General features: G+C 37.7%; 1 protein-coding gene across 1 annotated transcript in view; it reads left to right on the top strand.

The window, feature by feature from the left end:
• RAMP3 (receptor activity modifying protein 3) overlaps positions 1-25,710 on the top strand; it is a 311,681-nt gene that overhangs the window by 210,701 nt on the left and 75,270 nt on the right. Inside the window, exon 2 of the mRNA XM_082258754.1 lies at positions 11,823-11,958. Coding sequence (XP_082114880.1) covers positions 11,823-11,958 — 136 coding nt within the window. The remainder of the gene's footprint in view (positions 1-11,822; positions 11,959-25,710) is intronic.

Consider the following 25,710-nt stretch of genomic DNA (forward strand, 5'->3'; position numbering starts at 1 on the left):
ATTCATTGCTATAGCTAGGGCTGTACTCCTCTGGAATATTGGGGGGCCATTTTAGATACAGACCATCAAAATGTTTTCTGCAAAGACTTTTCATGCTGTGAGTGGGACTGAAAGTAGATAGATGGCTGTCACAACAAATTTCAGACTTTAATAAATTAGTCATAACAGTGCTTTGACTGGAATAACAAAACATGTTTGTGGTTTCTTTCTTTTGAATTCTCTCTTCTTTTCTTTCTTGTTCTGTACTGTAGAAGGGAGGGCAGGCTACATTGTGTTTCTTTTTGTAGTGCAGTTAGAAAACACAACAAAGATGGAGATGGCTTGTAAGGTACTGGGTAAAAAGATAGGGACAGAAAATAATTTCTGACATCCTTATGCCTCCTAGCTTGTTTCATGGAACATATGAAGTGGGATGCCAGTTTGTGAAATTAATTTTGACTTACCTAAAAATTATAGGGCTATATTTACTTCAATCATCCAATCATGATCAAATCCCATTTTTGTTATAATTTCTATTCTGTATCACTGCATATGTTTGCTTTGAGAACACTTTATGCTCCTTTAGTAAATTAACCTCCCTCTATATTTTTTCACCACTATATGAACAATCCTATGGAACAACCTCTATAAATTACTGTTCAACCTCCTTAGGGAAGACATTGGAAGAGTGTACCCGGATGCAAGAGGGTAAAATATGTGGTGAGATTAAATTCAGCAATACATTTTTCTGGTGCAAACAGTTTTGCGGTGGCCTAACATCCAGTAAATGTAATTTCCCTAGGCTTTAGGGATTTTTAGAGAATTTCACCGTAGGTTCTCCATTGTTAATAGACTCTAAGTGTTGCTTGAGGATGAAAAAAAATGTAAATGCAAATTTTCCATTTAAATGCCTGCCTATAAGAAAGAAATATATATTAGTCACCCTTCCTTTTCCTATTTAATATTAAACTGTTTTTGCGAATGAATATCTGCATAGTACACATTTTTTCATTATGATGGACACTCGCTGTGAATTTATGTTACCCTGATTACTGGCTATCTATGCCCACACATTGCAAAGAAACTCCACTGGATTATAAAATATGCAAATAGAGCATTGCTGCCTACTCACACATAGAAAATGTAAAAACATGTTTTCAGCTGCGAACAAACAGCAGCACTCCTTGTGACATTATTAAAAATAAAAGCTTAAATTTTGAGCTCCAGCCATTTCGTTTTCTTTCATTACACCAGTCAGCAAACTTTTTTTTTTAGTACTCTGCACGTTTCCTTGCCAAATATATTTTTCTCAACATTGTCTTCAAGTCCTTTGTGCTTACAGGATCCCCTGTTTGCATCTGCGGTATTTTTTCTTGCCAAATTCTATAAATCATATTAAAATCCACTTGGTATTTTTCCAAAACATCAAATCATTTAGCTTCCATCACTGAAGCTAAATGTCACATTATACTGTCTATTTGGTAATTATCAGCACTTTATTGTTTGGGAAATAATCAAAATGTGTTCTTAAAATGTATTGCAAACTGTAGTGGAGATTTTTATCCTAAGTATGCATTACAGTAAATGGAAGCATCCTTTCAAAGAATAACATTTCCAGACCTTTCCTCGCTCCACTCCCACTCTCCCAGGAGCAATGTTCATCAGGATTGACAAGTATAAATTGTTACATACTATGTATTTTTGGTACTAATCTTCCAGAAAGAGGCTATATCATTTGTGTTTTAGAACCTAAATTGTATATGAAACAGCTGGATACAGAATATGGTCTGCAATCCTCCTGTAAATGGGTTTAGCTCAGGGGCGTAACTACAGGGGTTGCAGGGGTTGCGATTGCTACCAGGCCCCATGCTCCAGGGGGCCCAGTAGCAAACCAGTGGGTGAACTTCCAGGATTGCAAAAGTCACACTTGCGACCGGGCCCTGGCATTGCACCACTGTGGGGAGGCCCAAAGATTGCAGGAAGGGAGCCCACTGCAGAACTTGTGAAAGGATCCTGCTGCGGGACCGTAATAAAAGGACATGCAACGAGAGTAAAGAGCCCCAGGATTAGTGGGAAGAGCCCTGGGCTTGAAGGGAAGGGCCCCGGCCAGGGATCTGGGGGGGCCCTTCATGGTTTCTTGCATCGGGGCCCTGAAGGCTCTAGTTACGCCTCTGGTTTAGCTTATTGTCAAAACAACCAAATTCAGGGTAGGAATGAGAACATTTAGTTTGGAGGGTAAATACCAAATCATGTTCTTTAAAACTGTGTTAATGAGGTGTCAGTTCTTCTGTGTGATATGATCTTAAAAAAGAGAAAAAAGAGGCATATAGATGAAAAATGGGCGAACATTTGTTAATCCATTAGCACAACTAAAAACCTAAAAGGCTCAATTTCTTATAGTATCATAATCGATGGTCACAAGAAAACCCAAGTGCATAGGTGCACGGGGTTGGGAAGCAATAGTTTCAAACTCCTCCATAATGATTACCAAGTCCAAAGGAGGCCAGTTCTGATAGAGTCTGTGGGATGAAGATACAATTTATTCGACATCCACGAAGAAAAGGCAATGTTAGGTGCAGCAGCATATGTGACCTCTAATTGCTTTTCTTCATTCTTTTGGGAGTGGGTTTGAGCTAGTTGGGACTTTCTGATGGCTCTGCCCAAAAAATATATACCCAGCTCACTTCTTCCTTAAAGGCAACCCCTAATATTTCAGTAGATGCAGTGTTAGAATTAGGCTGCCAGTATTGCTTTCTGATGGTGGAAATATGCTGCTGGGCAGTAAGGTGTTCTATCAGATAAGTATTTAGTAGCAACAGTGCCCTTTGCTTAACTGGGAAGGTATTAAGGGGGAGAGAAGAGGGGGAACATCATCAGATATACAACCAAATAAATATTGTATTTTTGTGGCATCCACCAAAAGTAAATGATTAGCAAAGGCAAGGTCAATTCTGAATGTTTTTTTCATGAAAAACAGGAGAAAAACTTGTTATGACAGGGGTTTCCACCTCCCAGCCTCCACCAAGCTGTAGCTTTTGCCAAATGCAGAAGGTTACCAGAGAAGGTTTTCTGGGGTGTCTGCTTATGCAGGTCTGAGGAAAGTGTGGCGATTAAATCACCAATAAACAATAAATTGGCTGGGCAGTGAAGTGAAATCCTATTATAGAGCGAATATAATAGCATGTCATGAAAGGAGGAGAATTGCACATATTAATACACACATACTCAACAGACCAACTTGTAAGGACTACTATGGTATAGCTATCTCCTTGATGTATGTGGGTGAGTTAAACAGTGCTCGATAGTGACTTGCTGATTAACATTGTGAATCCTTTGGAATAAGAGGAGTAGACGGTGTGTACTCTTCACCCATGGGAACTTCAGTGTCATGAATTTGCTCTCTGTCAAGTGTGTCTCTTGTGAAAACAGTACATGCAGGGCATCACTTTTAATAAATTAATAATTTAAGTCCCTAATGCTCTTGGACATGAACTTGCAGGCATAGTAACAACAGAGGTGGATACATGGCATGGGTTAAAAAACATGTCTATTTTTAATGGAGTCTGAGATAAGAGAAAAGTGCTAGTCACCATGCAAACATTTAGGAAATAAACATCCCCTAGAAAGGTTACCCCTTTTATCCCTGCTAACAATTACAATGTAAACTTAAAAAAAGCAACATGTGCCCCAAAAACATAAAAAGCTAAAAAAAAACAACTAAAAACTAACTGCAAAACAATCCACAATGGGGTCGTTTCTGAGGTGACAGCGCAATCTTCAGAGTCACATGGTCTGTGGGAGGCCCGAGGACTCTGATGTAGTAAGAGAGTCAGTCCATGAGTTAATATAGAGTTAACATACCCAAAGTATGGTATAAAGACAGCATCATCCATAGTGACCCATTTGACAACCATCACAGAGATATCAAAGATTTTTAAGGTGACCCCATTATGAATTTGAAGCATGATAGTATAGACAAAGCTGTATTTGAGGCCATGGTCTGGAAGTCTCTTTCTCATATCCCTAAAAGAGAGGTGGTATTGCTGTATTGCCTCAAAGTAGTCCAGAACCAGAGATCCAAGCATTACTGTTGCACTATTTCTCGAACCTGTGGGCCTTGGAGAGTATCCAATCCTGATCCCTAGAATTAAGGTGCACTAAAAAGGGTCTGGGTGAGGCTCCCAGTACCAATGCACTCCCTCCACCACAAAAGTCAGTGGGAGGTTAGTTAGGTCAAAGAGGGTTCTCTGGAAGGTTTCATCAAAGTCAGTGGTGTGGGAGACCCATGTCTTTGTCAGTAAAGCACTCCATCAAGACCTTCAACAGTGTGCAGATGTCTTCCTCCTGTGAGATACATTCCTCAGCCTCAGTCAATCACCCCCTATATTAATCAAGGCCATCGTGGACTATGCAGATTTCAGTAAAAAGGACATCCATCGTTTTCAACAAGGATTCCTGGCAGGCCTGTATTACACAGAGAATGCTCTCTTTACTTCACTCTTTGAGAAAAGGTTTCTGTGGTGATGCTGAGATGAGGATCCAATATGGCAACCAAGGAGCATGCCTAAGAGCTGCTAGAAGTTGGGGCAGGAGTTTTTACTTCTGGCTGTTGAATGTATCCCCTCACTTCCTGTCTGTCTCCTGTCTTTTTCACGTGACAGTAAAGCTGCCCGTACATGGATCAGTTTTTTTCATTCAACCAGCGGTAGAGCTTACCTGAATTTCTCCATCTACACCTTTGGTGCAGATGAAGGAATCCTCCCTGCTGTGTCATTGTATTCTGACAGTGGAGAGACTTCTAAACCTTACCCACTTTATCCAAAACTAGGTTTTTGATGTACATCCATTTTAAAAGAAGAGTACATTTTCATTTCAAGTAAAATTATATCAATTATTTTTTTAGGTTATTAAAGATAAAAGCGTTCAGGTTAACTTACATCCCTTCTTCAAGCTTTGTACGATTCTGAAAATGGTTCTGTACACTGAAAACCCACACAGATTTACAAATAGAAGCAATACAATTTACATATTTTAAACATACTTTTTTTAAATATATTTTTTCTTAACACATTTGAGAGGTGAAGGCTATTGTAAAGGATTATGCTTTAGAGATAGGGATCAGAGTTTAGCAGTGTTATTGAAATAATTGACTGGGAGATAAGAAGTCCAGGCACAATTCTCCACTCAAATGACAGTCCTTTGAAAACATTCGTATACCAGAGAAGAAACGAAATACAACATTTAATGAAATACAACCATTTTTCTTGACACACTTGAATTGTAAGGGTTATTGTAAATAGGATATTGAATATTTATATTTATGAGAGTGGGCTAACTGACTAGAAGATAAGAAGGCCATGCAAATTTTTCACCTCAGTGGGGATGAGAGTCCTTCTGAAATGTCCATAGATCTTTAATTAAATCTTAAGAACAAATAGGCTATATTGACAAGTTTAGAAAATCTATTTGCATGTGTTGCAAAAGGGTTCTCATCTTTTACATACTTAGTCAGGTTGAAAAAATACACAATCTGGCCTAACCAATAAAAAACAGACACTGGTATCCAAATGTTTTGGACAAATGCTGGAGATGTGGGGCGGCACAAGGTAATTTTATCCACATTTGGTGGACTTGTTCCAAGATCGAGCATTATTGGAAATCGATTGCTTCCTGGACTAAGCATATAACTGGGCTAGACCTAGATTTTGACGCCCCAACCTTTCTTCTCCACATTAATCCCCTTTCCTATCATAAATATAAATTTTCACTTGCTAGACATTTGCTAAATGCGGCAAAATGCCTGATCCCGCTTAATTGGAATTCAACCAACCCTCCGCGAATCAGAGATTGGTTGTTTAAGATAAATCAAATTTATGAAATGGAAAAAACTTTGGCGATGAAATCGGACAAAAATGATAAGCTCCACAAAATGTGGTCCTTGTTGTCACTCTTTACAGTGTCCCCTGAATACCAATCACTGGTCACTTAAGAGACTTTAGTACTAAACTCCTGAATCATTGGCTACAGCCACTTGATGCCTTCCTTGAGGAGTCCTTCCAGAGAAGTACCCTGTCCCCCTCCCCCTCCCACCCCTTCCATCCTTCCCCCCCCTTCCATCCTTCCCCCCTTTTTCCCTACCCACTAACCTTTCCTCTTCTTGTGTGTGTTACCCCTCTCTCTTTTCTTTTTCCCTCTCTCTTTTTTCTCTTGACTATTTTCTTCCCCACCTTGTCGGGCCCCTAAACCCGACAGGGTACGGAAGTCAATTTGTTATATCTTGAAATGTTTTATATCTTATACTTGGTTATATTTGAAGCCAACCATTTACACGATACCCTTGGATGTATCTCAATATAATTTATTTGTTGTTATATTGCACTATGTCCATATTTAATTTGCCTTGTCTTTGGATACTATTCTTCCCTACCTGGTCCTACGTTAAATTTGTTGGCAATGTATCCCATGACTTCACTTTGGTATGGAAAGTATATTTTTATTTATGCTTGATATTCCTTACAAATGTTATATTACCTGTAACTTGTTTTGATTCTTTAATAAAGCACTTTTTTGTGAAGAAAAAAATAAAATAAATAAAAAACAGTAAAAAAAAACACAACCATACAATTCCATATACACAATCCCTTTACCCGCAGTTGATCCAGAGAAAGATGAAAAACCCCAGCAAAGCATGATCCAATTTGCTACAGCAGGGGAAAAAATCCTTCCTGATCCCCCGAGATGCAATTGGATATTCCCTGGATCAACTTTACCTATAAATATTAGTACCCATTTATATTATGTACACCTAGGGAATTATCCAGGCCTTTTTACAGCAATCTAGTGAGCCAGCCAGAACCACCTCTGGAGAGAAGTCTATTCCACATTCTCACAGCTCTTACTGTGATGAAAAATGCACTGCTTTTGTCACTGCTTTAAACAATTTAAACATGTCATGGAGCAAGTTTATTAAAGCTTAACGATCTTCAGAATCCCAAGTGACCTCAAACCCTGAACAGCCATTCCTCCTTCACGCTATTGAATGCTTTTTCAGTGTCTTATAATATGAAGTCGGACGCCTCATGGGTTTTATAGTGTACCAGCAAAGCTTTTGAATGTCAGTCATCACCACTCTACTTTTTTTAAAACCTATTTGGATGGGGTATTGTAGCATGGGCATTAAAATGGCCAGCCTGTCTACCACTTTTTTCAGCGTCTCATTAATATGGCATCTATAGTAGAAAGTAATATCAGTCAATAGGAGCTTACAGGGTGGAATCTTTTTTTTTTTTATAATAGGCCTCATTCCTATTTGGTACATAACCACCCAGCCCATGCAAAATTCTTATAGGGTGGGCATCATAACTTTAGTTTCCAGTTGAGATGCAAAACACATTTTGGAGTTTCAAGCTTCTGCAGAGTTCAGTGCTTTTTTTATTGGGCTCCCCTCTCCCCGCAATAGAGGAATATGTAGTAATCCACTATTGTATCCTTAATTTGTTAGTGGTCAGTGACCTTCAGATCCAATTTGATAGTGAGATTAAGCATGTTTGTAGGCCTTTTTTTTCTCTCAGGGCAGGTTTGCAAGTAGTTTACCACTTTCACTGGCAGTTGTGTTTGTAGGGCAATGTATGCAGCATGGAATCTGGTATTGGTTTGTTTATATGATGTTCCAGTTAGGTTTTTTTGACTTTGTAAGTAGGTTATTTTTTTCATTATGATATACTGTATGCTATGTTGGCTTCCCAAAAGAAGATTGGGGAGATTGAGACCTCTTTGTTAAAAGCTGCATTTTCCATTCATCTTATTATGTTGGTGTCTTTAAAGTTTTGTTAGCCTGTTAATGTTTTTTTATGCTTGAATTAGGGTGATTGGGGCATGATCTAGTATAATCAGATTGTGGATTTGGGATTTAATTATGATGGGGAGTAGAGATTATGAGGATAATTTGTAATCCAATTTTGATAGTGAAGTATGGACATGTGAAAAGTCTTGGGTTGTGCAATCTCTAGATGTCATGTATCGAGTCTAGTGGAGTCCTTTGTACTTGGGTGATCACAGATCGGGGTAAAGGGTCAATCACAGTGGCCCTTAACCACATGATCAGCTGTCAGCCAAAGATAGCTGATCACAGAATGTAAACATAAGCTGGTTATTGGATTTTCTCTCCTCATGCTTCTGTTACAGGGACATGGATCCCAACAGTGCCGCCAATCAATGCCCACCAGTGCTGCTAATCAGTGCCCATCAGTGCTGCCAATCAGTGCCCACCAATGCCTCATCACCAGTGTCAACTATCAGTGCTGCCTATCAGTGCCATCTACCAGTGCCTATCTGTGCCTCCTATCAGTGCCACCTATCAGTGCCCATCAGTGCCACCTCTCAGTGCCCTTCAGTCCCTCCTATCAGAGCCCGTTAGTGCCCCTCAGTGCCACCTATCAGTGCAGCCTCATCAGTGCCTTCTCATTAGTGCCCATCAGTACCCCCTCATCAGTGCCCATCATTACCACCTATCAGTGCCCATCAGTGCCACCTAGGGAGTGTACAGAAATAGCAATATATTACATTTACTATGAACATCCTAAACTAGCGTCAGGTCCACAAGAGACAATGGAGAGTTTTGCCTGTGTGTGAGGTGCATACTGTTTATATTATAAGCAAAGCTCAACACAGGATTGAGTCAGACTGTAACATTCTTGTGCTGAAGATCAGGTTGTAAGGTGAGCACAGATGTTTTTAACCTCAAGAGTTTACAGTTATGCAAGTACAACTGTATATCAGGGATGTGGACTGTCTGTTAACCACGCTAGCGGTATCCCCGAGCGTGATTCGGGGTAGGAATTTCCTGCTATTATCGGTATCCCCGAGTCACGCTCGGGGTGAATGTGCAGAGCTGTGCAGACAGCGCAGCGGAGTGTCTTACCTTATCCTGGCGATCCAGCGATGAGCTCTCGTTGCTGTGACCGCCAGCCGAGATCTCCGCCGCTCGTCTGTCGGTAGGAGGACTTCCTAGTTCCGTTCCCTGCAGCAGCAATGCTGCATGGGAGCGGAACTAGGGAGGGAAATTCAAAAAAAAAAAAAAAAAAACGTTGCACAAAACACATTTTATATTATATATATGCATATATATTTATACATATATACATATATATATATATATATGCATATATATATATATATATATATATATATATATATATATATGTATGTATATATATATATATATATATATATATATAAAACGCATGAATTCTAATCTAATCAATAATATAATTTTATATATATATATATATATATATATACACACATATATATATATATATATATATATATATATATATATATATATATTATATAACGCATGAATTATAATCTAATCAATAATAATTTTATTATATATATTATATATATTCTATCATAAAATTATATTATTGATTTGATTATAATTCATGCATTTGTGTTTCAAATTTATCGCATCTGGGATGTCTACTAGACTCTTGTTTTGATCAGGTTTAAGTCAGTAATTACTAAGAATTGTAGGCCTATAATACATAACTATTAAAAAAGAATAGCGCGCAAATGCAAAAGAAATAACTACCAAATCTGAAGACAATCCATAAATAAAAATGGGGGTTTGGTCCCACCATATGGCCATATCGTGCTCAAGCCCACTACTGCGTCAAAGTACCCCATTATCAGTGGGTCCTACACTATCCATGAAAAAGAGATGAATCCAGCCTTTCTAACCCTTGGAGATAATACTCCTTGCTGGGAAGGATGTGCAAATGCACTACAGGGGACTCCTCCTATATCCACTTGATGGTGGACACTGATTGAGTACAGGTGTGTGTGGGGGGGGGGGGGTGGGGAGGGTTGCTCAACCTCGATAGTCTGGTCAGACCGAATACATAATAAACAGGCAAAAAATTTGGGGGAGCATACCCATGTATTTCTAAAGCTGCTGCAGCTATGAACCAAAAGACATGTATATTAAAAAAGAATAGCGCGCAAATGCAAAAGAAATAACTACCAAATCTGAAGACAATCCATAAATAAAAATGGGGGTTTGGTCCCACCATATGGCCATATCGTGCTCAAGCCCACTACGACGCAGTAGTGGGCTTGAGCACGATATGGCCATATGGTGGGACCAAACCCCCATTTTTATTTATGGATTGTCTTCAGATTTGGTAGTTATTTCTTTTGCATTTGCGCGCTATTCTTTTTTAATATACATGTCTTTTGGTTCATAGCTGCAGCAGCTTTAGAAATACATGGGTATGCTCCCCCAAATTTTTTGCCTATAATACATAACGCCAAATTTCCATGAAAATAATTGTACCGCTTTTGGTACAGAATTCCTGACAGAATCATACCGCCAGGGAGGTTAAAAGGCAAGCAAGGGTGATCAAACCCAATTGAGATGTGTGGAGGGAACAGATATACTTGCAGTTTGCAGTTTATGGAGGGTTAACTTTAGGTTTACTGAGTTAAGTGTAGAGTTGAGAGGACACTGAAGATCGCCTGTTGCATTGTTTCCACAAAGATTTTTTACAAAGCTTTGTCTGAGTTTGGTGGAAATTCCAGTTAGGATGCCACATCTCCAGGGTTAGCAAATGTGTACTTTTCCCCTTCTGGAATCTGCAGTTGAAGTGTTGGAGGGTATGCCAGTGAGAAATTGATTTTCTAATAGTGCTTTTTAATAATGCTTTTCTCCCATAGCTCACTTCTGTTGAATAGTCCTCAAATATTATAAGCTTGTGGAAGACACTATGGAGATTTTTTGCATTTTTGAAAGCTATCAATATAGTTGGTTTTCATGGTAGTCAACGTATCTTATGATGACTGGGCATGTGAATGCAGTGCTGGGTTTGAGGGGTCCGACATGGTGCACCCTTTCTACTTCTGTTCTAGGCCCAACTTGGATGGTATGTTCTGAGAATAAATGCAATGCAATATAGTCAGTTTGAAGGGCTATGACATAGAGGTTCTTCTTCCTCAAAAGATTTTCCAGATTGTTAAGTTTTATCCATGAGGTAGAGTTTCTACTTCAAGTTCTTAGTGACTTGAATGGAAGACAGAGCCATTGCTAGCAAATTCTCCAATACAGACATTCTGCTCTCGGCTTCAGTTATGTTTTGGGTCTGTACCAGTAAATCATGGACTAGATACCTTTGATAACTGCCACATCTACTGCTACCTAAATAATGGGTTTTAGCATCAGGGCCACTGTGGTTGCTATATCGATAGGGATATTTCCTCAATATTTTCTCAATACAAGAGGGAGTCCTCTAGTTAAACATGGGCTGAGAATCTGCCATGATGTCCTAGCTTTGTTTTGCAACTTGTTTGAGCTGGTGGTGATTGATAGATCACCTGTGCTTTTTAGACTGCACCAGAAATAAAACCATTCCTGCTTGCTTCTTAACGGGTAAAGTCTTAGTATGGCAGATCTATAATCCTGTGGAACTGAAGCCCACATAAATTGTGACTTTGTATTGGGCACTAGAACAGGAAGTTGCAATGGTAAATCAATGGTAAATTTGCCCAATAAGGGTCAAGCGACAGGTCTACCTAAATGCACTGTACTTTTCTACATCCTGCAGTTGATTTAATTAAACTAAAGAGTGCAAAATTTGGTGCACCTCTGCATAGAAACCAGCCAGCATACAGGTTTTACTGCTTAATTGAACAAGCTGAAGTTAGAAGCTGATTGGTGACCATGCACAGCTGCACCAGATTTTGCACTCTCCAGTTTTGTAATTGTCTGTATATATATATATATATGTTGGTGTTAAATGATTGCAAGTCCCTATCTAAATATCAATATCATTTTTGTTGTATAGGTGGTTTACAACATCCTGTGAGAAAGTGCAATGAAACACTTCTGTTGGAGTATTTGCCATTTTGTGGAGACATTTTTGAAAGCAAGATGAAGACTGTAGATCCAAACCAGTGGTGCAACCTGACAAAATTCATCACGTAAGATAAAATTTATGTTACCTTTTGTCTAACCTACAGTTGAGAAAGTATTTTTCCAGCTTCTGCACCAAGTTGTAACATTCAGCCTTGAAGTCCTGTATTAATTTCCCAACATAAACACTTTATGGAATTTGTAAAATTTCCATGTCAGAAAAGAGTGGAACTAAAAGTTTCTATTTCCCTGAAGTTTAGTGAAAATTGGGAGAATTTCACCATCTAGGTGAAATGCCTTTTAATCAGGGGGGAAGGTAAAATTAAAGGGGTTTTGGGTGGTTTTCAAAGTGTGCAATGAATTTTAAATGGGCCATGATGGTTGCAGAAGCTATTTTCAACTTTCTTTTTCAAACATAGCCCCCTTATTAGTTTCATAAACACACAAATAATACAAATAACAATAAAATGTGTAAAACACACATTTTGTCTAAACAAAAGGAGTTTTTGCTACATTTCTCTTGTTGCTAAATTGTAGATTTAGAAGCTATTTGCTGAAATCACTTCACTCATTCCTATTCACCACATTTGTGAGGATTTGCTACCAAGGCCCAAAAACATACTGGTAGTTCAATGACATATGATAAACCTCCCTTAGGTTCCTTTCACATGGGCTATCAGTTTTTGTCAGTTTTTCAGGCGGCCCTAATCCAACCCTGCAGTCTTCTCTATGGAGGGGTGGATGTCAGCGGACATATGTCTACTGACACCGTCGCTATCCAATCCTTCCTGCAAAAAACAGATGGATGGTGACTATTTTCCATACGTCTCCTTGATCAGATCAGATATGATTGGATGGAAATGGACAGGCAGTCTGTTTCCATCCGATTTCCCCATAGAGAGCGGGACTGTGTCCGTGTTTGCGCTGCATAGTGAGCAAACACGGACCTGTCATCCACCTGCTCAGCGGTCATCAGCGGAGCGATCCACTGATGAGCAAGCAGGATCTGTTCCTCAGAGGCGTCCGTGTAAAAGGACTCTTACTCTGAACCTACTACTCAGAGAAAATACAATTTGGATATATATTTTCCCATGAAATATAACCAGATAGTAAAAATAGGATATGTTGACAATGTTTACTTTAACTTAAATGACAGACTGAGAATCAAGTTACCTATAGATAAAGACACATTCGATACCTGGATTTTAAAGTAGAACAAAAGGCTAAACTTATTTTCTTGTAAAGAGTAAGGGAGGATTATAGCCCCCTATCCGTTTTTTTTTGTTTTTTTTTGCCATCTGTGTCCCATTGCAGAGATTCACCTTCACTTCCTGTCCCATAGCCAAAAGATGAAGTAAAAGGAATTGCCTCCAAACTAGTGTTGAAGGTTTTCCCCTTGCTGCTCTGGGGGCAACCTGAAATTTGGGGTTTTCTTTCACTTTCAGTGAAAATAGTAAACAGGACAAATAGTGAGGGTGAATCTTAAGGTAGGGACAAACAGCCAAAAAAAATATAATTTAACAGGTGTTCTACTCCCTCTCCCTTCCACAAAAATGTAAAAAAGTGTTGACTTTAGTTATACTTTAGGCACTTTAGGCATTCTTCTAGCTTCAAACAGAAATAGCTGAGGGAAGTTTTGTTGTTATAGCTATTGGAACATTTGTTTGGCAGTTAAAAATTTGATCGATAAGCTGCTGGAGTTTATACTCTGCTACAGAAGTTTCTGCACTAAATTTATGAAAAATAATAATGATGTCAGTCATATTGAGCAGCTGAATATTTTTTGTGGACCATGAAATGTTAAAAATAATACTCTATGTTTTTGTCAGCATAAGAACAAAACATGTGTTAATTACAATAATTAAAGTAGATGTAAACCCCATTCATGAAATCTGACCCGGGTACATATATAGTGTTTACTTATGTTTCTCCAAAGCCCTAAGTCCAGTGTCTTTCTGCTGCTCTGTTCCTCTGTTATCATCATGATAACTTCTGACAAGTTCTCCAACACAGGAGATAAAAGCATCTGGAAATTTGTGTCGGGTTGGGTGCAGAGAGATAGATTAGCAGAGAGGTGGTCTATTCACAGCACAACTCTGCATGTTTCTTCATTCCTCCGCCTATGTGGCGGGGGGGGGGGTATGTGCCTTTTCTGCAATCAGCTGTCACACAGCGTATGCCAAGACTCCAGACCCACTGCTGGAACAGGAAGAAAAAATTTGAACATGATGTTCATTTTCTAAATAGTGTAGAAAACTGAAGACAGCAGATATACAAATAAAACCTATCTAGGGGGAGTTGTTTCATCTCTGTGTATCATCTGAGGCTGTTCTACAAACCTGCCTTTGTCATTTGCAATATTCTTTTTTTTAACACTGCAACCTAGACTTCCAAATTGCATGTTTGCTAGTGATAACTTTGTCAGAATCAGTTTATTACGCTATCAACAAAATATCAGCCACTCAAAGTTAGTTGAGCTAGACATTTGGAGGCAGAGATGCTGTAGAATGGGATATTTTAGTAAGTGTCCCAAGTGAGGAGGAGAGGGGAAGGAGGGGAGGAGAGGAAAGTTACAGTATACATTTTTTTCTCCCTTTTCTTTTTGTTTTGGGGTAGGGGGAGGGGGGAGAGGGAAGGGTAAGCATAAGGGAAGAACATTTGCTAATCTAAATGTGCTCTGCATACACCCCCATAAGTGATATAAATTTACTGAGACATGGCTTTTATCTTGTTTTATCTTGTTTTGATAATCTTGAGACGAGCAGACCCATAAAATACATGTGTGGCCCCTCTTCTATCTCTTCTTTCCCCTATAGGAATGGAGTGAACATAAATAAATATATTATGAACAGCAGACTAGTGGGGCATGGGAGGGGGGGGGGGTGCAAAGGGATTAAGTAAATCTAAGTACCTTTGGCCCTGTCACATGGAGGAGAAGGGAAAGGAAAAATTAGACAAAGAAACATGTTAAACAACTGGCCCCAAGGGGTCGGTGGGTGTGCGGACATGCTGCAGAGCTTGTGTGACCCCCCTAGACCAGGGGATCACCCCCACAGCAGGCCTATATACACATATGGATTCTCCATATGAAGACAAAATATAGGCAAACAGCTATTAAAATCAGTCTACCAAGTAGAGTAGTACACTGTCGCAATATCATCGGACAAGATACCTGGGTTGCTCATGTTTTTATGTATATTGGTGAGTCTGGGTATACCCAATAGGCTCTGTTTTATATTAAAAATTAATAAAGATGAATCTGATTAAAAAAAAAAGAATCAGTATTGTGCGTTTTGGAATAAGAAGTTATCACCAGCAAATATGCAATACACAGGTCAAGGCTGCAGCGTTAAAAAAAATAAAAAATAAAATCGTGTTTGGAGGGGGGAAGCATTTTCTTGAGCACAGCCGACTTCCTCTCCAACACAGGCAGCCCAAAATGGCGGGTAGCACAACGCAAGCAACAGCCATGTGATCTCTGCCTTCGGAGGATAGGTAAGTAACAGCAAACAAAGGGGTAAATTCCCCAATGCAGGCTGAGAGATACCATAGCCAATGGGAATTCTCTGAGATTATTATGTCTTACATGACTCATCTGTAGTGGGTAGTCATGGCAATCTGGTGAGTTCTCTGGTGTGAAAAAGGTGGCAGAGAGCTAAAGCACTTTGAAAACACATTATGTTGTTTTGCACAGGAATTCATCTGCCCAGCATGTTGCCACTTTGTTTGAAAGACTGTTGGAATTTCATTTGCATAGATTGTTTCGTTTTTTTTTGACTATTTCATAGTGGACTTTTTTCACATATTTCCTAGTGGGCTATTTTGCACAGATCTTTTTGCACTTTTTTGTTTATGAGGCATTGAATGATATATGGATAGTTGCACTAACATATAACGAGGTATATTTGAGAGCTAATCACAGGTTAGCACTGTTTTAGAGTGATGTATTAAAACTGTAATGGACTACAGTCATATTTTTCAGTTTACAGACTAAGACTAGAACAAACCTTGGAAATAGTTTTCACATCATGGAAACATTAGGAAAACAAATAAAATTTGGCTACTGCTTAAGAAATCTAATGTTCCAGCTTCTCAAAAAAAAAAAAAACCAGTAAAACGTTATTAAAAGCCCAAAGGAAGGTCATTCTCAGTGCAATAGATTTTTATAATATAGAGAACCGGTCAAGGCATAAGTCTTACACACAACAAGGTCTCAAACTCTTTTAAATATTTTATTATTTTTTGATAATTATTATTATTATTATTGTTATTATTATTAAAGCATTATAACAGCAATGGCATGATTATAAGCCCATTGTTTGCCTGTTATGTAAGCCAGCAATGTTGAAATTTGACACTTAGTTTTGTGCTCGTGGGACAATACTAATGAAAATAAATTTAAAACATATATATATATATATATATATATATATATATATATATATATATATATATATATATATATATATTTTTTTTTTGATGCTAGTGGATAATTAAGTCTACCAAATGTAACTTAACATGATAACTAACTTAGCATAATTTCTTATCAGAAAGTTTAAGTGGGGTTTCAGCTTTATATAATTACATTATCTCTTGAGCTTCTAACATGTTAGTAAGTAGTAGTAGATATGACAAGTTCTTCAGGGTTTGGTTTTATTATTTGTCATTAAAGTAAACCCCAAACTGCAGGTCAGGATATGTTTATGTTACCAGTGGATGGAAAGCTTGACAGAATTTATTTACCTTTGCTTCCTGCAAAGCGGCGTAACAGGGTGGATGCCTCTTGGTTATGCCAGGCAGGCCTAATTGATAACAGTACCAGTAATCATATGGAACATAATTGTTCATCTGAGGAAAATATTACCATTTACTCCAGGATTTGATTCTGGGTCCTATCTTCAGGGACAGTGGCCAGCTGCTCTGTTGTACCCTGAATGTCAGGAAATCAGGATGGGGATCTGTTTACAATTCATTGTTATCTAAGTATCTATGGTGGTAGTGGTGATGATGGTGGTGGGGAGGAATAAATGTTTCTTTTCATAATGGGATAACTTATCTAAGGCCATTAAAAGGTGTCTCCTTCCTCTCGTTTGAATTGAGTATTTATTTTATATCATAAAAAATACAACACACAAACTAAGATGAATGGGAACATCTAAAACTTCCAGATGGACTGGAGCAGAGTCAGGAACTATGGCAGGGAGATCTGAGGTATATGTTGGAGTATTGGAGGTGTATGAAAAGTCAGGGGCTCTGACTTCTTAATGAATGGACTGACCCTTTGGGTTTTGCATTGGTTTTAGCTGTCTTTAGGTTTTATTTACCATCTATATATATAGCTAATCTAGGTAAAGATTTATATTATAGGTTTTAGATTTCTTAACCACTTGTCGACTGCCTAACGACGATTTACGTCGGCAGTCAGCCCCTCACAGGCAAAGTGACGTAGATCTACGTTGCTAGCCTGTGAGGGTCTAGGGAGCGAGCGTGCGCCCCCGGAGGCGCGCTCCTGCATGGTCACGGAACCCCCCGCGCGTGTGAACGGCGGACCCGATGTCCGCCGGTCACTCTGCGATCGCCGCTGCAGAGGGAGAAAGTCAGGCGGCTAGTGTAAACAAGCCACCTGTCATTCTCCCCTGTGTAGAAACAATCACACGGTTCTACTATGTAGGACCGTTGATCATCGTTCCTACAGCCCAAGCCACAGCCAATCACAGTTAGAATCACGCCCCTAGGGACACACACAGCCCCTCCCTCTCAAAAAAAAGTTAACCCCTTCACTGCCAGTGTAATTTTACAGTAACAGTGCATATGTATAGCACTGATTACTGCAGAAATGTCACTGGTAACCCCAAAAGTGTCAAAAATGTCAGTCAAGGGTCCGATCTGTCCGCCCAAATGTCGCAGTCCCGCAAAAAAAATCGCAGATCGCCGCCATTACGCGTTAAAAAAAAACAACAAAAATTACAAAAATCTTTCCCTTTGTTAGTAAACGCGATAACTTTTGCACCAACCAATCAAAATACGCTTTTTGTGATTTTTTTACCAAACATATGTAGCATAAAACAAATTGGCCGAAAATGTTAAAAAAATTTGATTTTTTCTTTTTTTTTTGGGAATTTCATATAAAAAAATGTGAAAAATATTGCTATTTTTGCACAATTGACATTCTTTTTTTGTTTATAGCGCATTATCAAAAAATCGCACAGGTGATCAAATACCACCAAAAGAAAGCTCTGTTTGTGGGACAAAAAGGACGTCAAATTCGTTTAGGTACAGCGTCACACGACCGCGCAATTGTCCGTTAAAGTCACGCAGTGCCGAATCGCAAAATACCCCCTGGTCAGGAAGGGGGTAAAATCTTCCGGGGCTTAAGTGGTTAAGGATGTATTTACCATAGCTAGCTCACATGACATATTTCTGTATGGTATAAGCGGTACAAGACTGAAATACATAAACTCATTTGGTTGAATTTGAATTTATGCTGATCACTTCATTTTGCATTCGTAAATCTAGGATAAGAGATAATTTTATCTTTAAGAATTTGATTCATCATAAATCAGGGCAGAATTCAAATTTATGCTCATCAGTTTAACTACCTCTAAAAAATAAATAAATAAATAATAACTAAACCTTGACGTTTTTTGCCTTAAATGGGCAAGTTTTTTTGAAGGAAGATGAGGGCATTTGTCTTTTGTAAATGTAATTATTGGCAGAACACATAAAGATGAATACATTCTCTTCCAGCGCTAAATAGACTCTAAAGCTTTTCTTGACCTTCGCTTGATTAACTACCCAATTTTAATACACTAATGCTTTAAATTAATAACGTATGTTTAATTAAAAGTATTTTTACTATATCTGTGCCTAATTATTATATGAATTGGACATTTTGTAGTCCTACAATATAAGCAGACAACCAAAGGCTCAATAAAAATGATGGGGTTCATTTACTAAAGGCATAGAGATACACTGTTTACTTTGCAAAGAAATTGCTTACTTAGATTATGAGTTAGGAGGCACGAGTTATGATGATTAAAATGAAAGCATACTGTATTTACCTTATTTGCTAAGTTAATTTAAATTTTACCATTATTCCTTGTACTTCTTACTCCTTTATTAAAACCACCTCTTAAAATATAGCAAATAAAATATTTACAAAGTCCACTGTAGGACTTGTAGGATTACCTTTATGCAAAGGTGTTAAAGTATATGTAAACTCAAACACTAAATCTCATTTATATTATACATTACATTATACAAAATTTTGCATATAATAATTTGAAAAGTCATATTTATTATTTTTAAATCTAGAGCTTTTTCTAAAATAATATCTGGTGATCCTGCCATGAAGGTTCTTGTCAGTTATCAAGTGACAGAATTTTTTCTCTCCCAGTTGTGTTCCTGCGATGTCTCCGTCACACAAGTTTCCGATTGAAACTACAAGTTTCAACACACAAGCATGGATCACTGTTGTCACCATCAAAAAACCCACCCTGGGAAATGTCATGAAGTCATGGCTGGAGTGAGTGGATGTGGTTGCTAAAAAAAAGGAAAAAAATATTTAATGAAAAAAAAAAAATAGTTGTTTGTGATACATAGCACTTTAGAAAATGAAATGGTATTCAGTTAGGATTTGCATCTACTTTAATATTGTTACAAATGCTGGATGCTACTGGTATGTGCAAACATCAATCTTGCATCTCTTGGCTGTATCTTTCATGCTATTAAAACATGATCACACCCAGCACTGAAAAATCTGGCCCTGACTGAGCAGAATATGCTTAATATTCACCTTACCTACTATATGTGCTGGAGACCAGTAATGTGGCAACCTTGTCACATTCATAAGAGTGCTCCAGTAGTGGCTTTTCCACAGTACAGGAGTGATCAGTGGTGGGTGCAGTAGGAGAGCTGAGTATTATAAATCTTCTTTGTAGGGAACGTGTATTTTTTAAACATTTTACAAAAATTGAAAATAAAAGGATTCATTCTTAATGAAGAAATATTTGTTGTGTTTTGCTCAGTTAAAACAGCTTAGAGTCTCCTTTGCCGCTAAAACCGCCATACATGGATTAAAAATTCAGCCAGTTCTGCAGGGACCAGCCAAATTTTGATCTATGTATGGGCAAGGATTGACTACAGATTGACTTGTGTAAACCCCCTGTTGGATATACCCTGCTCAATCAGTGCCACTGGCTCAGTCAATCTGCTGCTAGAATTTAAAAAAAATGACTCATCACTATGGGCTATCTTATACTTACCTCTCTGTTCTCCCTGAATATTTTGACAAGAATATTGGCATTATGATCAGCCTCTTATGCCATTTTCTGAAAAAACAAACAAAAAACATGTAAATCCTAGGTTAACTGGTATAGCAATTGACATGTTTTGTATGCATCCTCACACTGCGTGTCTATTTGGACTTTAGCTTTAATGTGCACCATTGTGTTGATGCTCACTGATCAAGCTTACAGAGCAAATTTTCTTACTTCTTCTTTCCTAAATGTGGTTTGTATTATTGTTGGGAAACCTTTTAAAAAAATCTATTGAAACTAAGAATATTGTCATGATCAGTATTCTGCTGTTGCTTCTATTTTGCCTGGTGTTTTCTTGTCAAAACTGCTGCATTGGTGAAAGCTGCGGATCTGGTTCTGTGCCCTTTGGCAATTCTCATACAACCCCTGGCAAAAAGTATGGAATCACCCCTCGTGGAAAATGTTCAATCACTAATCACAGACATGCCTATTTTCATTTAACATTCCAACCTTCTGGCTTTAAGAAACACTTTAAAAAAAGAAAGAAAACTGTAGTCAATTGCAACTGTTTTGCAGATCAGGAAAAAATATGGAATCACTCAATTCTGAGGAAAATATTATGGAATCACCATGTACTTTTCAGTTCTAAAACAAACAGCTGCATCCGATTACATCTGCTAATTAGTCTTAATTTAAAAAAGCCTGCTAGCACACCTTGGTGAGCTATTGCATCAACCTGATTGACATGAATCACGGCTCCAACATGAGAGATGTCAGTTGAAACAAAGGAGAGGATTATAAAACTTCTTCAAGAAAGTAAATTATCACAGAATGTTTCAAAAGATGTTGGTTGTTCACAGTCAGCTGTGTCTAAAATATGCAGCAAGTACAAATCAAATGGGAAGGTTGTCATAGGGAAGTGTACTGGTAGACCAAGAAAGATATCAAAGCGTCAAGATAGAAAACATAAATGAATATGCCTTGAAAACAGAAAATGCATAACAAAACAAATGAGGAACAAATGGTCAGAAACTGGAGTCAATATCTGTGACCTAACTGTAAGACATCGCCTAAAGGAAATGGGATTTACATAAAGAAAAGCCAAAAAACCATCATTAAAACCTAAACAGAAAAAAAAACAAGGTTACAGTGGGCTAAAGAAAAGCAACCATGGACTGTGAATGGCTGGATGAAGGTGATATTCAGTGATGGATCATAAATCTGCATTGGGTAGGGTGATGATGCTAAAACTTTTGTTTGGTGCCGTTCCAATGAAATGTATGAAGACGACTGCCTGAAGAAAACATGCACTTTTCTTATTCCATCAATTGAAAGGATGTTTGGTGATGATTGCATAATTTTAAGGATGATAATGCATCTTGCCATAGGGCAAAAGCTGTGAAAAACTTCCCTTCAAGAAAGACATATAATGTCAATGGCATGGCCTTCAAATAGCCTGAACCTCAATCCAATTGAAAATCTGTGGTGGAAATTAAAAAAAAATGGTCAATGACAAGGCTCCAACCTGCAAAGCTGATCTGGCAACTGCAATAAGAGAAAGTTGGAGCCGGATTGATGAAGAATACTGTTTGTTGATAGTTAAATCTATGCCCCAGAGGATTCAAGCTGTTATAACCAGAGGTGGTGCAACAAAGTACTAGCAGTGTATTGTAGTTTTTTTTTTCATGATTCCATAATATTTTCCTCAGAATTGAGTGATTTCATATTTTTTTCCTCTGCTTGATCTGAAAAAAAAAAAAAAACAGTTGCAATTGACTACAGTTTTCTTTTTTTTTTTAGTTTTTAAAGCCAGAGGGTTGGAATGTTAAATGAAAATAGCTTTGAAGCATGTCTGTGATTAGTTTTTTTTCTACACAATCAAACAATTGAATGAACATTTTCCAAGAGTGGTGATTCCATACTTTTGCCAGGGGTTGTATGTGTGTATATATATATATATATATATATATATATATATATATATATATATATTTCAGATGTGTATTTCACACTTGTAACTTTAACCCCTTCAAAATGAGCTGTCAATACATTTTACTGGACTTTACCTCTTCATGGTCCATTACCTCTACATCTACCATTATTTTTCTCCTTCGTTTATCTTGCTGCATTTTGAGTGTTATAATTATTCCTCTTGGGTCTGTACCTGTTCCCTTGCCATTAGAGCCTGCTGTTGTGTCTCAGGAAAGCACCTATATTCTTAGTCTGTAAATGCTTTGATCACCATATACATTTGGCCTCCCCCACAGTGCAGTATACATAGAAAAATTACCTCATTAAAACATGACATTTATCATCAGTTAATAGTGCATTTTCCTGTTTTTCTTGTTAATGTTATGGACTGAATTGAAATGTTAGTATCATTCCTTAAAATCCCTTGTAATTTGTGTTTACCTGAAGTGTTTATAGCCCCTAGTGAGCAAACCATTCACATTTTTTAATTATTTGCACTATGCATTAAGACATGGTCTTTCATTCTAGTGCTCACTGCGACTTTTCCACAAAACGAATTGACTGTAATTGCAAATTGGCACAAACAAATATAACAAAAAGACACATAATAAACTATAGTAGTCTAGATATTTGCTGTAAGTGATACATTGCACAGAACTGTCCTTTTTGAGAAAGAAGGAGGATTTTCATGGTTTTAAGTAAGTATTTTATGTATATTGATGCAGATAATCTCTTACAGCTGGTTATAGTTTAAACAGCATCTAACTGTTTCTATCTGAGATTAAAATGTAATGCATTTTCCCATAAGACTTTTAATAAAATACATATGTATGGAATGCACTCAAGCAATCAAAGAGAGGTGAGGGTGATTTTTTTAAGTAAACATTTATTTATTATTATATGAAATACATTTAAACTGAATCATGTTGTATTCTCCATCGAGTTTTACATTTTATGTCCATTAAAATATAGGTGTTATTTTCCCTTAAAGTGATTGTAAACGTTCAGTTTTTAAAAAAATAACAAACGTTATACTTGCTCACCTTGTCCAATGTCTTTGCACAGAGCAGCTCTAATCCTCTTCTTTTCGGGTCCCCTACTGGTGCTCCTGGCTCCTTCCCCCTGCCTAGTGCCCACCATAGAAAAGTGTCCATTGATTGAGCGCATCTCGGGCAGCCCCAAGTCCCCCCCCCCTGTCTGTGATTGACAGCAGCAGGAGCCAATGACCAATGGCCCCTGTTGCTGTCTCTGAGCCAATGAGGAGTGAGAGAGCCACTACTCTCATGCACATTGCTGGATTAAGATTGGGCTACGGTAAATAGAAGGGGGGGGGGGGCTGGGCAGCTGCATTTTGATGTTTTTTTTACCTTAATGCATAGAATGCTTTAGGCTAAAACACCTTTAGCCTTTATAACCACTTTTAATAGTGTTGTGGTACATAGATTCATTTGATTGCTTTAAATGACACAACTTACAAGCACAATTGTTTTGACTTTACAGATTATGCCGTTAAAGACATTCTGGTAACAAAATTTCAGTATTTTAAAAATAATTTTCGTTTATTTATTTATTTGTTTTTTGAATGAATTGTCTGCAATAGAACTAAATAATATTTGATGACTAAGTTAAAATATGGAAAATGCTTTTGATAGTATATTTTGGAATTGCCTATGCTATACATGTCATAGCATTATTAATGCTATACCATCACACTAGTGATTGGACATCACAAATCATTTTGAAGTAAAAGCCCTCCAGGCAAAAACTATTCTTTCCCCGCACTTCCCTTCCACCCCCTCTAGCCCAAAGTGACAGACTTTTCCCCCTACATGGTAAAGGCAGCTATAGTCTCCCAAGTGCCCCATCTTTGTTTTTTGCCATCATTTCTGGTTTGGTGGACTGCTATGACCACCAGCCATCCAATAGGAAGCGTCCATGTCATGCAGGTAGTAATGGTGACACCTAAAGGACCATCCAAGGAATTATCAAGAATAGAAGAAGAGGACGATGGGAGGGTGGGATGGGAGGGGAAATGCTTTTTAATACCTGAAAAGGGCTTTAAAAATGATAATAATATTAATATCCCTTTTGAAACTTAGATTAAATAGTCAAGGTCAACTAATATCCTATTTCTTGTCTTTGTAACCACTTAAATACAATACATTTTAAATTCTTTAAAGCTACAGACTTTCTATCCCATTAAATTTTTACACCTACACTAAGTATAAATATCACCTTATTTCTTTGCCATTAAAGAAAAGTTTTAGGAGTGGGTTCACTTTCTGGTGGCACTGTCGTGCTCTGGGCGGATTGCTGCAGTTCCAGTGTCCACCAGCAGGTGTCTCCCAGAGGCCAGAAGGCCTCAGTAATCAGTTCCAAATAGTCTCAGCTGCTAGCTGGACATATAATGCTTTTCCCACTTGCACATGGCGCGTCAGTGTTTTGGCTGCCCCTGTACTGTCTCCTGGTTGCTGTGCTGCTGCCTGACTCTGTTGCTATTTATTCTTGACCTTGCACTTGTTCCTGCCCTGCACCCAGTACCCTGCTGCCTTGCTCCCTGCTCCTGCAGTTTTTCCCTGCCTTGTGTCTATCTCACATGTGTATATAGTGTATATTGGTAGGTTTGTTTTTGGTTGCTGGTTAGGCATTTTGTTATTTAGTTTTGATTCTCATGTATTCTCTCATTTATTGTTTGCTATTATGTGATTGTCTTTTGTTTCATTGTAAATAAATCTCACTTTAAAGATACAGTATATATACATGGTTTGGCCCAATTTTCTGTGTTTAACTACGAATATCTGGTCATCCTAGCTGCTGACAAAAAACTACTAGAAAAAAAAATTGAATAGCACTTATAATAGCACAAATATTTTGTATTATTTTACAATTCCGGCTATCATTGTTAAACATCAATATTTTAAAATAGGCAAAGGACATAATTTTTTAACTTCTTTGTCAAGAAGAATTTTTTTGTTAAACATTTTAATTACTACAGAGCATCACTTATATAATCCTTTGTCATATATGCCACAACTCTTAGAACTGTATAATAAAAAAATTAAACCATCATTCTGGCAAATATTAAAGCAGTCATTACTGCAGAAAATAATCCGTCTACGTATAGCTCATTGACCATGACACTTATCAAGGATTAAATATTACCTAACATTAAACTCATCACTATTATATGCAAAATATGATTAGTTCAACTAGAATTATGTGTAATAGTTAAAATTCTGCTTCCGATGATAAATTCCACTCCTAGCATTACATTCCCGGGGGATGGGAAACACTTTCTGAATAATCCAAATTGCATATTTGAAAACAAAATGACCACATAAAAAAAGAAAAAAAAAGAGTGAATATTTTTTAATTTAAATTTTATTGGAAAGTTTTTTCCTGGATGCAATAGAGCATTTTTACAATCTCAAAAGAATGACCACCATAGATAGGACCAATAACAACAGGTAAGAAAAAGAATAGTCACCTCTTTCACGTAACTATCTGGTCAACAGAGGATTTGGGAAGAAACAGGACAACCATCAGTTTTTTTTCTTAATCAAATGAGCGTCAGCATAAACATCCTAAATG

The sequence above is a fragment of the Pelophylax lessonae genome (genome assembly GCF_965119305.1).
Source record: "Pelophylax lessonae genome assembly, chromosome: 5".
NCBI lineage: Eukaryota > Metazoa > Chordata > Amphibia > Anura > Ranidae > Pelophylax > Pelophylax lessonae.